This window comes from Botryllus schlosseri, chromosome 3, assembly GCF_051294905.1.
Source record: "Botryllus schlosseri isolate E-star chromosome 3, Bs_hap1, whole genome shotgun sequence".
Classification (NCBI taxonomy): Eukaryota; Metazoa; Chordata; class Ascidiacea; order Stolidobranchia; family Styelidae; genus Botryllus; species Botryllus schlosseri.
Genome location: NC_137238.1, coordinates 21,484,472 through 21,498,249, shown reverse-complemented (window position 1 = coordinate 21,498,249; position 13,778 = coordinate 21,484,472). Strand labels below are relative to the sequence as shown.

At 39.8% G+C, this 13,778-nt stretch overlaps 1 protein-coding gene across 3 annotated transcripts in view; it reads right to left on the bottom strand.

The window, feature by feature from the left end:
• Positions 1-3,005: 3,005 nt before the first annotated feature.
• LOC145436087 (uncharacterized) overlaps positions 3,006-13,778 on the bottom strand; it is a 29,948-nt gene continuing 19,175 nt past the window's right edge. The window contains exons 6-12 of one of the 3 annotated variants that reach the window (XM_080313370.1): positions 12,436-12,466; positions 9,979-10,044; positions 8,158-8,223; positions 6,927-7,763; positions 5,678-5,748; positions 3,889-3,993; positions 3,006-3,421 (exon numbers count right to left, since the gene is read on the bottom strand). In XM_080313370.1, coding sequence (XP_080169496.1) covers positions 3,236-3,421; positions 3,889-3,993; positions 5,678-5,748; positions 6,927-7,763; positions 8,158-8,223; positions 9,979-10,044; positions 12,436-12,466 — 1,362 coding nt within the window. In that variant the 3' untranslated portion in view covers positions 3,006-3,235. Of the gene's footprint in view, positions 3,422-3,888; positions 3,994-5,677; positions 5,752-6,926; positions 7,764-8,157; positions 8,224-9,978; positions 10,045-12,435; positions 12,467-13,778 lie in introns of all 3 variants that reach the window. The other 2 variants (XM_080313369.1, XM_080313371.1) reach the window with 2 other exon arrangements.

Sequence of the window (13,778 nt, the reverse complement as noted above, 5' to 3'; positions counted from 1 at the left end):
CCACGAGGTTCGAATTCCCGATCACGTGGATTATCATCACTTTTCAGATCCCAACACATGGACCTTTTATGACCAACTCTACCACAATGATCACACGTACCAGTAAATTTCGGCTTACCGTACTCCCCCTTCGCCTGGTAGGCTTGAACACTTTGCGGCGGAGAAACCGAAATCACTGTTTGCACTCTCAACAGCAAATCTTCCAACGAATAATCCGCTTTACTTTGCATTTCGTTCACAAGATACGAACGCGTCACTTCAAAACTGGACGGCAAATGCTTTATCACTTCGAAAACCTGATCACTACCACTGACGGCATGACCCATACAAGCCATTCTTTGAAACAGCAATTGACATTCTTGAATCTTCTCAATAATATTCGTATCCGTAAAAGTCGGCATCATTTCAATCTGCCGTTTTAGTGATAGAAACATCATCGAATTCTTCGGCTCAAACTTCTTCTCCAGATCCTCCCATATTTTCTTCGGATCGCTATGATGGTCTTCCGGCACAGCCGGCAACACGGAACCATCAAGGCTACGCAATAATATACCAGCGGCCTTAGTCTTCTTAGACCTGGATGCATTCTGTACGTCTCCTTCTGAAACGTATTCCCATAAATCGTTGGCCATTAATTCACCTTTAACTTGTATCTTCCACGTAGGCCAATTACTGATCCTACCGCACTTCAACTTCTCCATATTGTTAGCAGATGACATCGTTGCTGTTGAGCAGATTAGCAAGGGCGCATAACCTTTGTTGAAATTCAGGGTCTACTCCGTTCTACCTACGGCTTGAGATTCCCTATTTCTTACACTTGACAGACATCAGTCCAACACACACAGCAGAGTATATTACAGCGGACCTGTTCATACAGCGAGCGACGTATCGTACTACCACGAGGTAACCCAGAATCAAACCAATTATACCCGAGTATCAAAACATTAACTCGAACGTACACGAGAAACCAGAACACTTTCAATATGAGTCATTCAAACTCCTACAGGGAGACCAGCGGTTAGCTAACAAAGTTCCAGAATATTCCAAACACTAGTACAGTATACAACGAATACACAATATGTACAATACATACAACAGTTTAACAATGTCTCATGTAACATGAAAATCATCATTTTCAACAATCGGTCAATAATATCGGGAATTGCATATATATTGCTATATTCGGCATCATGAATTTTTTCAAGAAGTTGCATAAATTTTCAAGAAATACTTTTTAATTTATGCTAATTCACGAAATACTTTTGGGCCCCTTCTAGCTCGGGGGGGGGGGGCGGGGGGGGGATTTGGGGTGCGGCAGTTACGGTCCTGGTTATTTATCAACCTCCGGTAAAGATTGACGCTATACTTTAAAGATTGGAATTGCTGATGCATACCAGAACAAATTAAAAAACTCCTTTGATCAGACTCGTGCGATTCCAAATTAGCACTTTTGAACGGGAGGTGTGCCAGTCGCAATTATATCGGAGGGGTCCGATTGCAGAGACAGGATCATTAGGCGCCAGCCATTTAAGCACCCGAAAATCTATATGGAAGGCTTCGGATTACATGAGTCGGTTTTATAGTTGTCAATCATTTTGAGAGCGCCCTCTGCGGAGTCTCATGTAGCCTATTTTAAATGTCTTCGTGTGTCCCGGTAGGAAATTGCCGGAACCAACAATCCCCAACCCCCATACTGAACTGACACCCCTAGACTCAGTCAACCCAAACGACCTCGGGCTACTCTCGTGTATCTAGGATCTACCTCTGGCACTGTTGTATTCTCATGAGAATGCAGCTAAATTCGATTATGGGTATTTGCGCCAGCGTGGTCGCATACATTCAACAGTTAGTCGGAGGTGGCTACATGCGAAATTGAAAGATGCATCGTTGTAGCTAACGCAACATGACTATGATGACACCACCCATGTGTAGAATCTTTGAAAAATATATTCAGTTACCGTGATTCAGAGGCTATTTCTTATGACAATTTAACTCATGAAAGTGGTGGAATAATAGCCTGAACTACTTTCTACTTTACAAAAACCTAATTACAAATGTAATTAGTTCATCCAGAATACTGTTCAGGTAGATGTTTAAGTAGTTGTAAAACATTACCACTTCAGTAAGTACTGCAAGTAGCCCAAATCTACTTGATTACCTCGAAAAAGTAGAAATATTCAACATGGTTACCTCAACGTGATGTGATAGAGCAAAAATAACGCCAGATTCGTATTCAGCACCCTTAAATTAGGCATAATTGACCCAAATAAGTCCTGGCGCAAAAATCGTGTAGACCAGTGTAATATATTAATCTAATAATAGCAACGTATCGCTGTTTATTAGATGGCTCTGTACTTACATTGCAAAGCGGTCATATTTACCAATGCTCTTGTATGATTCAAGTGGAACGAATATAGTTAATGCGTTTATATTCTATTCTGGCTGATAGTGATAGAATGTAGCATGCAGCTCACAGTCGTCAAACTCAACCGACGTCGCGGGCAGGATTTAAATATTCAGATCAATGGCGGGCCGCACCAATCAAATGATTCTAAAACAGTGACGTGCCACATGTGGCCTGCGAGGTTTTGAACAGGAGGTAATTTTCGAAATTAGCTATATTGTCCAAAATGGATTGCCCAGATTGTGAACATGCGAGGTCAACCAAAATATGATTAGTCTGACCGGAAAACTTAGGATGCTGATGATTAAAATATCAGTTGCGAATGCATTGGCAGATCCAAATACATTTTAGGTAAATCTTCGTACAGGTACACTACATTTAAGTATAGTATTTTGCTGTTTGTTTGTTTTATTCACATAATTGGCGGCCAGCAAGGAAATTGCATTAACATGTCTTTGCGGTATTCTTCTGTTCATTCGATGCCATCTTTCCAGAGTTCGAACAAATACTCGATACTTGACGTTGTGTAATTAATAAATATATATGCCTACACTGTGATATGCCATGATCGTAAAAATGCTAGCCTTTTTGATTCAAATGCTTGTATATTTATATGAATAACAATTTATTGATATTGAATCATTGCATCTCACGAAGAGTTCCAAATCAAAATGACAGACAATAAACCATCAATGATTACGGTCACGAGCTAGCCTTATAGCCACATAAATACATGCAATCGCCAAAACTGGCAGCTCCCCCACGTCTCTCTTTATGAAAGTATGAACGCCACCAGGACGTTCTTCTATCGCTCTCCTGGAATGATACCACTTAGTTCGTTATCATTTTTACTGCTTCATCCCCTGGTAGATGCGCCGCAACTGAAGTTGATGTGTGGCTGAAGTTTTGGGTAGCAGTTCCACCAGACACGATCGTTCCAGCTGCGGTGTTGGTATGTATCCTTTGATTCAAATAGTTAAACGTAATGGGCTGCTGTGGTCCTCCTGCCACTAAAACCTGAAATTCAAGCACACAGAATTATTTTATGAGAAGAATAGACTCATCCAGTTAACCAGAAATATTTGGGGCATGAATTTTTGCATGATTTGGAATACAGCATCACCATACCAAAATGATTCATGACCAGAACAGTCCGTACGCTAGGTATCGTATACTTGCTCCAGAATGGATATCTTGATCTACTGGGTGGTGGCCAGCCCAGTGCGAATCTGACAGTTTTGAAGAAGTTATATAATTTCTGATATAATGGGAGTGCACTGTGGTGTTCAACAATTAAAAAAGGTAAAATAGCTTACGGTATTAAAAACGGATATTTATATGAAATAGTGCACCCAGAAACCAAGTAAATCAAAGACCAACAGTCGAAATATTGCACAGCCTCGTGATGAATCACCTAGCAAAAATCCCATCGCGAATACTAAAGATTTTGCATCTATATCAACAAATGACTTCTGTAGACGTACCTGTTGACCTCCAATCGATTGAGCTTTATTGGAGCAGTTCTTCCCATGTTGCATGGTAGATTGATCTGAACCTGTACCTTTTCCAAATTTTGTTGAATCAGTGCTCTGATAATGTCAAAGAAAATTAATAAGCAATATGAAGTCAAAAGAAATACCGATCACAATTTTACAATATTGTGTAGCAGTGGTTTCCAAAGTGGGTACCGGCGTCCCTCTCGGTGCGCTGAGAAGAGAAGGGGGCTCTAGGAGTAAACGTGGGCGGTATGGACTATGGGGAACGGTTTGGAAAAATCCATAAAGTAATAGTCTGTTTACCGAAGTTAAATTTAGGAATATTTATGTGGTCACATCGTTCGCGTTCGTACAAGGCGCTTTCAATCGTCAGCGACGCTCTCGGCAGATGTTCATGGTTATGCAACATTGAGTTTTTTTAACTGACCAGACAATCTATCAAACAAATATTATATCAACTAATCAGTGACACTGAATGAGCGCAAATTAAGAACACACATTCAAACGCATGTGCGAGGACTAAAAAGTTTCAAGCACATATCACACCACAATACAGTACAATGATTTGGAAGAAAAATTGCCTTATACGCTTGATTTCACTGATTATGTCTGTCCTAGAATTCATATAAAAATGAGAATCTGAGATAGCGTACATAATGTATATCGGGATGTAAATCAATTAGATCAACGCACTTGATAGTATGGTGACTGTGCAATGAACAAAAAAAATTTGACGGAATAGGAGAGGGTTTGGGAGGCGTTTATACACGATTTGCTGCCCAGGGCGGCTTTATGTAAAAAAAGTTTGGGGAACACTGGTAGCAGATTGATTTACGATTGGTTTAGATTTTGGTAATATTACTAGGCCTACTTGCTACCGGTATTGAAATCCCGTCATGCAGAGTTGGTCAGTAATGTAGTCCCCCTAAGTAATAAAACTGAGTTTTCGTATGGCCGTACTTTGATATTACTTGAGATAAAAATCAGGACAAAATAACTTCAATATAAAAAGTAGTGAATGGAAGATTCACTCCGGATTTAATACTTGAACCGTCTGGCTCATTTCACAATGTACAACATACATACAACACGGTCAGTCATGAACGAGGCATTGTATCATATAATGGCCATAGGACTACATTTGTACAAGTATTTATTGAAATAATATAGTTATTCAGCTTTCATAAGTGTAACAGGTTCGGGCAGACCACAAAAATTACAAAATTTCACTATTTTTAAGACCGTAATGCAATGCAACCACAACATGTCATTACATCGCATTGTATACTGTGTCTTGGTCTGATGAAAACAATAGAATCGCTAAATATGATTATGATCATATTCATTGTGAATTATTAGCAATCTCAATGATTAACAGGACACTATCAATCAATTTTAATTTATCATTTTTGTTTGGATGCATTGTGCAAATGAAGTATTTGGTCAAGCAGCTGAAAGCAATAACCAGTAATTTGGGACATATCTCCTGCATTATGGTGTATGGGTATAGGTAGGTGCCCTATGCGCATGCACAATCCCACACACGATGTTAGTGAATCAGGCATCAGGTTAGCTGTTATTCAGTTTCGGTTCGAGATAAGAATAGGGTCCGGTTATATTGAGTTGTGGTTCAGATTAACCTGCACAGTGGCTAGGGTTGTAGGTAACGTTGTGTTACAGATAATTTTGGGCTAGGTTGTGTTGCAGAGGTTATACGTAGGAGATATCAGGCAAGTGGTTTGCTTACGACACGCCAGATGACCGGAATCGCAGGTACCTGTTCATCTCCAATCGTGTGGGCTTCATCTGAGCTGGGTCCACTTACATTCACTATTAGCCTTGTACTTTCTGCTGTAATAATAAGAAACAATATCCAATTTATTTCACATTGATGTAATTCAAGAACTTGTAACCAAGGCCCCCCTGCACCTCAAACCAAACAATTAAGGGTGAAGTTGAAAGAAAATTCCTTTTAAATTAACAAAATTTTGGTAAAGATATTTAAAAAAGCATTATTTCCACGTGAGGAACTTCCTCTTACAACAGTATTGGAGCCCGTGACCAACATATTGGTGACCCTTCGTAGTCGTATTGAACTCCGATTGGAGAACTGTCAATTGCCATGCTAACTGTTTCGTTGTATTTATAGAACGAGGTGGTATTTGGATAATATTGTTCAGGACCTTGACAGCAAGGGATGGCGTGCCTGGAAACGGTTGGGTACTACTGCGTCAAGCAATATGTTAATCTTGTTGCGCATAACCACAAATTTATTTATATTTGAACAAGTCAGCAGTCATGTTGTTTATAGTTAGCTATATAGACCAGGGTTGTAATGACTCGACTCGAGTCATTTATTCAAATGCATAAAATGACTCGAGGCTAGGACAGCCAAGATATATATTTCCTGGTAACTTTGATGAATGGTGAAGTTACCACATTATTGGTATGTCGTCTATCAGTCCTGATAATTTGAAAATATAGGGCCGCAAACTGTTAAGACTGCAGAATATTATGTTATTGTGAATGCGCACCGTTCTACATCACTCGAGCTGAGTTGAAAAATGTGGGATGAATCCGATTGAACTTAAAACTCAACAATTATCATGATGACTTAGACACTATGACTCGGACTCGACCCTCTGCTAGCCGGCTTGGACTTGACTTGGTGGTGAATAGAAAATGACTCGACTTGACTCGATTCAAAACTATAAAAGTGAGATTGACTTGTGGCTCGGAAACCTTGTGACTCGGTGACAGCCCTGATAAAGACATATCCACCTGATTCCAACGTAATTACCAATTACTGTCCATCAATTCATACTAGGATCTCCTAAACAGCTTCAACGGAAATACCTAATATTTATTCATAAATAATTTTCACCATGCTCACATTGTTCAGTAAGAAATGTTTTAGAACCTTCTTCCTTTGAAGGAATTCCTACTAAGTTGTGAGCTACTGGCAAAGTCGATACAGCAGAATGCAATGCAAATAATCTATCGATGCATTGAGAATTTTAACATACCAGACTGTGGTGGCACGTAAGAGAAGCAATCAGGTGGACGGAGTTCTTTGCCGTCAACTTTCAGTGTAATTCGTATCGCTTTCGGCGTTGTATCTTGATTGCTGGTGGATGGAAGATCACTGTTGCATTCTAATCGACAATGCTTATATGACATCATATTGTCTTCAATAATGCTCCTAATATCGTGAGTGAATGTTGCACTGTCCAGAAACTGAAATTGATTCGGGATAGCTTCAATACAGCATTCAACACTCTTCTTTTTCTCACATTTTATTGGGTTGAGCTTGCGGGTCTTCAGATCATGGCCATAATCTCCTTTCAAATCGTTCAGAAGCTTTGTTATTTTAAGTGGTGTATCTTGAACCAAAGCTAATACAAAATCTTTAGAGTGGAAGTTGATGATAGGTCGCATTATGTAGGACTGGGAAAATGCTCTTCGCAAGACGGCTACCCAGCTACAAAAATGCTGCGATTGAAATTCGATGAATCCGGAGTCTCCAATCAAGCAAGTAGTGAAAACCTCCCATTTCTTTATGTGCTTTTTATAAAACATGATATCTACGTCCGAGCAATCATTGTATGCGACGACCCAAGTATGTAACCTAATTGTCGCCTTTTTCTGCAGATTTTTAGCTCGAATCTCAAGAGTAGAACTGACTGCCTCCTTTCCAGGCGGCAATACGTCAGGATCCATTTTCGCAGTGACAGTGACAGTCTGATCGTCGTTGAAAGTTCCAGGCTCGAAAACGACACATGATCCCCCTACATCAATTTCACCTCCATCTTTTCCTATTTTGACGGACTTTGTTTCACCAGGTATCGTCTTTGCGCGAATACCTGTGGTGGAAATGCAATAATGAATGTCATCCTATCATCCGTAACATGCGTTATTTAACCATTCGAGACAACTGCTATGCCAGTATTTAAATTAAATACAAAAATTAATATGTTGGCAATTCGGAAAATAATGTGAGTATCAAAAGATGTAACTGTATCCAGAAAACCTACAGCAAATCTGTGGCTAATTTTGCATGCGCAATATGAATGTACGGTCGAGTCAATCTTAGGGTTCAGTTTCTTGGAAGCGTTTATACGAATGCGTAATAAATGATTGCTTTTATACTTCCTTGCTTTATCTGTGCCTAATTGAGTGGTGATGTCTTTAATACTCTACCTTAATTGAAGACGTTTACTTACAGATGATCACAATTCACAGTTTCAAAAAATATACCTGTTTCAGCGAGTTCCAGAATAGAGGCTTCTTTACTGCCAGTAGCGCCGTCTTTTTGTGATCCATCTAAAACAAGCACGTGAAACTGAATTCGGGTTGAATGCAGATTCAGATATTTTAGTCGCTTGAAAGCCATACCATTCAAATAATGCCAATATGCCACCCCCAAAGCAATGCCTATGTTTTTCAGGGGGACCATTCATTACATTGGTAATTAGCCCTACGATGAAAACCCCGTTTCTGATGATCGAAAGTGAGAAGTCTTTGCTCTCTTGCCAAGTAATCTTTTCTCAATTCGTAAGGATGCTAAAGTCCCGTATATTTCCCTTCCAAGTGCCAAAGCCTATTTCAGATCATAAAACTTGTGCTAATGGACTACTCTACGTTCTGAATCGTCTTCGATTTCAAAATCTTCATCATTAGGCATGCCATCCCTAAGATCTTCACCTTGATCCAAACTATCGAGCGTATAGGAGTTCAAAGTTGCACTGGATAAACTGAATGGCGCATTGGACTTATGGCTTATGGTAAATGTAATGTTTATTTTTCTTGGCATATCCTGCAGTTTGCATCAAATATGTGTCTGAAATATCTTCGGAAGATTGCATCCTCTGACCAAAAATGCGTGAAAGCATCGGCCTAGATCGACACCAGTACTTTTTTCCTATTAATTCAATTGACTCCATGGCTTATGGTAAATGTAATGTTTATTTTTCTTGGCATATCCTGCAGTTTGCATCAAATATGTGTCTGAAATATCTTCGGAAGATTGCATCCTCTGACCAAAAATGCGTGAAAGCATCGGCCTAGATCGACACCAGTACTTTTTTCCTATTAATTCAATTGACTCCTTGGTTATATACCTTATTATAATATAACCTGTGTGACGGTTCGCACTTGTGCGAAAGAGAAAAATTGCAGTGCGAATGAAAAATCCCGGATAACTGCCAATGAAAATCGTGGATAATCGTTAATTTGTCTGACGTCGAATAATTCAAACAAACCTAATAGGAAGTTCAAGGGCAGACTATAACTGTTCTAGTGGAGACGCAATTATAAAAACTTTCTTAACTTACGATGCACTGCTAGCTCTCACAAGTTGTAGTGAATTAATATTTTCGCACTATAATCATTACGTAACCGAAAGCCTGGTTCGGAAGCTGGTATAGTTGCAGACATACCGTGTATCAGCCCGTCTGAGCCTGAGACAGGCTGGAAAATGGCGACAAATTGCCTTTCTGCTTTCTTTCGCTAAACAATCATCATATTTGCGTAATAACTGTTCGATTAGCGCGAGGCACGCGGATAGTAGTAAATACCATCATTACAGACTCACATTTGCAAGTTACTGTAACACAAATTTTTACACCTTTAAGGTTTATCAGAGTATGGAACCCAAAGGGTATAATTTTGGGTCGACACGGTGCCAGAGATATCTGTTAATATGTATCAAATATTTGTTAAATATATTGCGAAAATCCTGCGATAGTTTTTACATATCCAAGGTCAGTGTGTTGGATAATTTATCCCATTTGTCGGTAACCTATGGTTCGCGAGCCATATATGGCTCTTTTGGGCATAAGATATGGCTCTTTGCGAAATTTTAAATTTTGTGCCTTCTTTATCGATATGGCAGCAACTCATAATCAAATCTTCAGCACGACCAGTATAATTATTCTTGTGGCGGTATAAACATGTCTTTGAGAGGTCAACAAAGTGGCTGGCGTATTCGAGGTCAGAGGCTCGGAACCCCTTTCCAAAATCCTCAAATTCAAGTTGCTGTCGTGCCTGCTACTAATAGAACTCCCGAATTCAACGTACCCGTCACGAAATCTTGAATTGCACGATGCGTTGATTGATCAAAGAGAGTAGGATAAGAGGCGGCACCTGTATCACAATGCAGTTTTCAAATACACATTGTTTTCCTGATCTACGGCGAGAAATGAACGTTCGTGGAAGTGACCTCCACAATTACAAATTCAAATTACAAAACAATGTCATAGATATCCACGTTCTTGATTGATAACGTAGCTTTGTAGTCGGTGTTCAAATGTATAGGCGTGTGGTGCAACGTTTCGTTACCGCCGAATACTTTGAGAATTGACAAGTCAAATCGGAATCAGTGCGACAATTACATTCGATTATTATCAGTTATAATAAATTCTATGACATTTACGAAAAATTGCACTATCACAGGCAAGGCATCGCCCAGCCGTGCCTCACCTATGCCTTACCTCTCCTTTCACGCTTTATTTTCGAACAACAAATAGGCAAGTTGCGTGGTTTTGGTAGAAAAAATGTTCAAAATCTTGTTGACAGGTGATGCACTGCGTCACCTGCCTCCGCTGACCCAAGTAACTGACACATCACACATTACAGTGGGTATGTATACTGTTGCATAGTGACCATATTTGGCTCCTCCTACGAATCATGAGTCCTCGTTTGACTGAAGAAAGTCTCAAATTTGGTATGAAGCATAACATCAACAATTATCAACCAGACTACCAAGTCATCAGGAATGCCATGCTACACCAAAAGACGCATTAACTGTAAAACCGTGAGAAAAGTGCATTCAGACTTTTAATGTTGTCTACGTCTGTTGGAAATCTAAATGGCAATTGTCTTAAGCTTCGAAAAATATCATATGCTTGGGTTACCATATTTTCGTGGCTCAAATTCCGGACAGTCATTAGCGCCCACTTGTGGGTTTTGAAATGAGGTATAAACATATTGTCTGTCAATATGATGCCACACTATCAAAGCTTAGCCTATCGACTGTATGATACAGGAGTGGACCATAAGTCCCGAATTGGGTCATCTCCAACGTGAGCTCTTCGATAATGCAGCAGTATTGTATTCTCATTTGGTATGCAACAGATGGAATGAGATCAATTTGGTTTACTCACAATTCTGTTAGGAATGCACCGGCCTAAACAGGCTGATGAATTGCGTGATTTAGAGATAATTTGAAAGGTGCTTCCGTTAATGTGCTGCTTCTTAAGCGGGTAAATTATTAACAGTAACACATTGATCGACTATGAGTAGGCTAATTAGAGACGACACGAAATGACAAGATCGCGACCTCGATATTAATGATGCTGGAATCTAGTTTTACGGTTTGACGAACTGCTTTCAATTAGCAGTAATCGCAGCGCATCTTGATTTTGATGCACAGCGGCACATCGTGTCACGATTGACATCTCCTACTGATTTGTCATTGTATTGGTGACATGGCATCTCGCTGGTAGTCTGATGTGACAACGGAATTGTATCTTTGTTTCGCCCAAGTTCTTATAGTAAATGCCAATGTAAAGCTTACACTGGCTTATATCGTATTCAAATAAGTTGGTTAAGGTGAGAAAGCCCAAATCTGATCCTTGTATCAGAGGCTTTTACGCATGTAGTTACCGCTCGTGAATTACTGTTATCTTGGTAATTTTTAAACTCCCTACCTATTTCAACATATTTGTTCTCTGTCGGGTACGCTCCAGCTTGTAGTGACTTTTTGTCTCCATATACACGACACTAGGTAATTGTTAATTGTTAAACACTTGCCAGTTGCTCAAATAGTAATAATTTCACATTTACACAGCCCATTTATCATCCCACATACTTATGGATAATTAGCGTCCAGCGCTTATGAACAGTGTGAACACAAATATTTGCCACATATTTATTGAGCAATGCATCTCAATGTCACAGTCTTGTTACTTACGGCGATTAGATGGAAACAGGAAATCGCCGCAACCGCAATTCATGATAACTCTTTTATATTTTGATGCCGAAACAGAACATAATATTGTAGTAATGGCTTGAAGCTGGTGTGAAATTTGGAAAGACAGTTAATGCAACTGAACTGATATATCACAATTATAGTTGTAAGTTCCTAATTAATGTTACTGCCACACCTGGAGCACCGACGACCACTAGAAGAAATTATTCCTTAAATTTGTACAACAGATGTTGACTATATGAAGTGTAGCTACAATGTTCTGGGGCTGAATCATCAAACTGATTGTGTTCAGAGCGCAATCTAGTAACCAGTAGCACAACCACTTTGCAATTCCCGAGCATTGGTACCCGTACCTGCCCCAAGATATCCCTGCAAGTGATATGGTTTCAATTAGAATTTATGGTACCAGACTATATGTAGACAAAAACTGTGGAGACCCGCACAAATATTCATATTTCCAATATGACTTGTTGGATAAAAAGGTTAGACGATCCTGCTCTGAACATCGAAATATGAATAAATACGAAATTAATAGATATACTCACCACATGCTACAAACACGGCTCCAGGATCAATCTGTGGATAATAAGGACACATCTTATTGATATAAATTTATGGTCAGTTCCCAGCTCTAGCTAGCCACCTTTCTAGCAACCAGGTGGGATTTTTAGGTGACACAACAGGGCCTTCAAAGGCCAGACATACTTTTACAGCATACTTTTACAACATTCTGTAAACACTTGAATAGTTTATTCATATTGAAATGAACCCGAATATTTTCGGCTGACACTCATCAGGATATATATATATCGGCTTTCAATTAAATAAAAGGGCAAGAGAAAACAGGAAACAAAGGAACATCAAGATATCAGTTTTGGGCCCTTATCAAGCGTCTCCAGCGTGGGCGGTCGTGGGCGTCTTCGAGCGATAGCCCGCGTTGCGCTAGCTCGGTCTCTACTCTACTCATCAGGAGTAATCGTCAGCAAGTAGTAGAGAATTGGAAAGAACATTGTATATCAGTGGTTCCTGAAGTTTTTAGACCACAACGCAAATCGGAGTTTTATTGGCATATCGCGACCCAAGCCTCGCACATCAAAAACAATGCATCCTAAATACTAGTAAGCTTCGTTTTTCAAGGGCAGGCAACAGTCACGCTGTCATGTCGGATGCACGGGACTTCATATTGGGGTGCACATTTTCCTCTAGGGATCGCATTTGTACTGCATTTGTAATACAGTCTACTCAGATTGCAATGACTGGACTAGTTGGTGCCGATCACTTCAACAGGCGGACATATCAATATCAAGGTTTGGGCCAACCAACGACGGTCAATTTTGGCCATGATTTTATCGCCGGTCGCCACCGATCTTTTATGACAACGCACTTTGTCCAGCCGTATGTTGACCAAACCTGCATGTCTCCATTTGTCCAGCGCGAAGGGGTTAGCCTCGAATAACCATGTATCATATTCACGCACCCGCTCGTTGCACACCACCACACTACGGAATCCAGAGAAAGAGAAACCAATGTCGGACAAGTCTTATCACTAATTCAAATAAATTTGTGTAATGCAAAGGTGAGCACATTTTCATGATGAAGCCATACTGTATTAACAACTTTTCTAGGAGTCTCGATTATTGGCTATAGTACCTAACACAGTGACCTGTGAAGAATTTTTTGTTGCGAGAAATAAAATTCATGATAAATACATATCAAAAAATTGCTCTAGTGCCGTTGCGACCGAAAATTATACCCTTTGAGGCCTGTTTTTGGCTGGCAACCCATACAGGTACTTTAAGAAACCCGATTGTATATCAACAATCCTATCAGAAAATATTACCACCATATCACCGGCATAAAATTTTGAATAATACGAGCGAATAGAGCG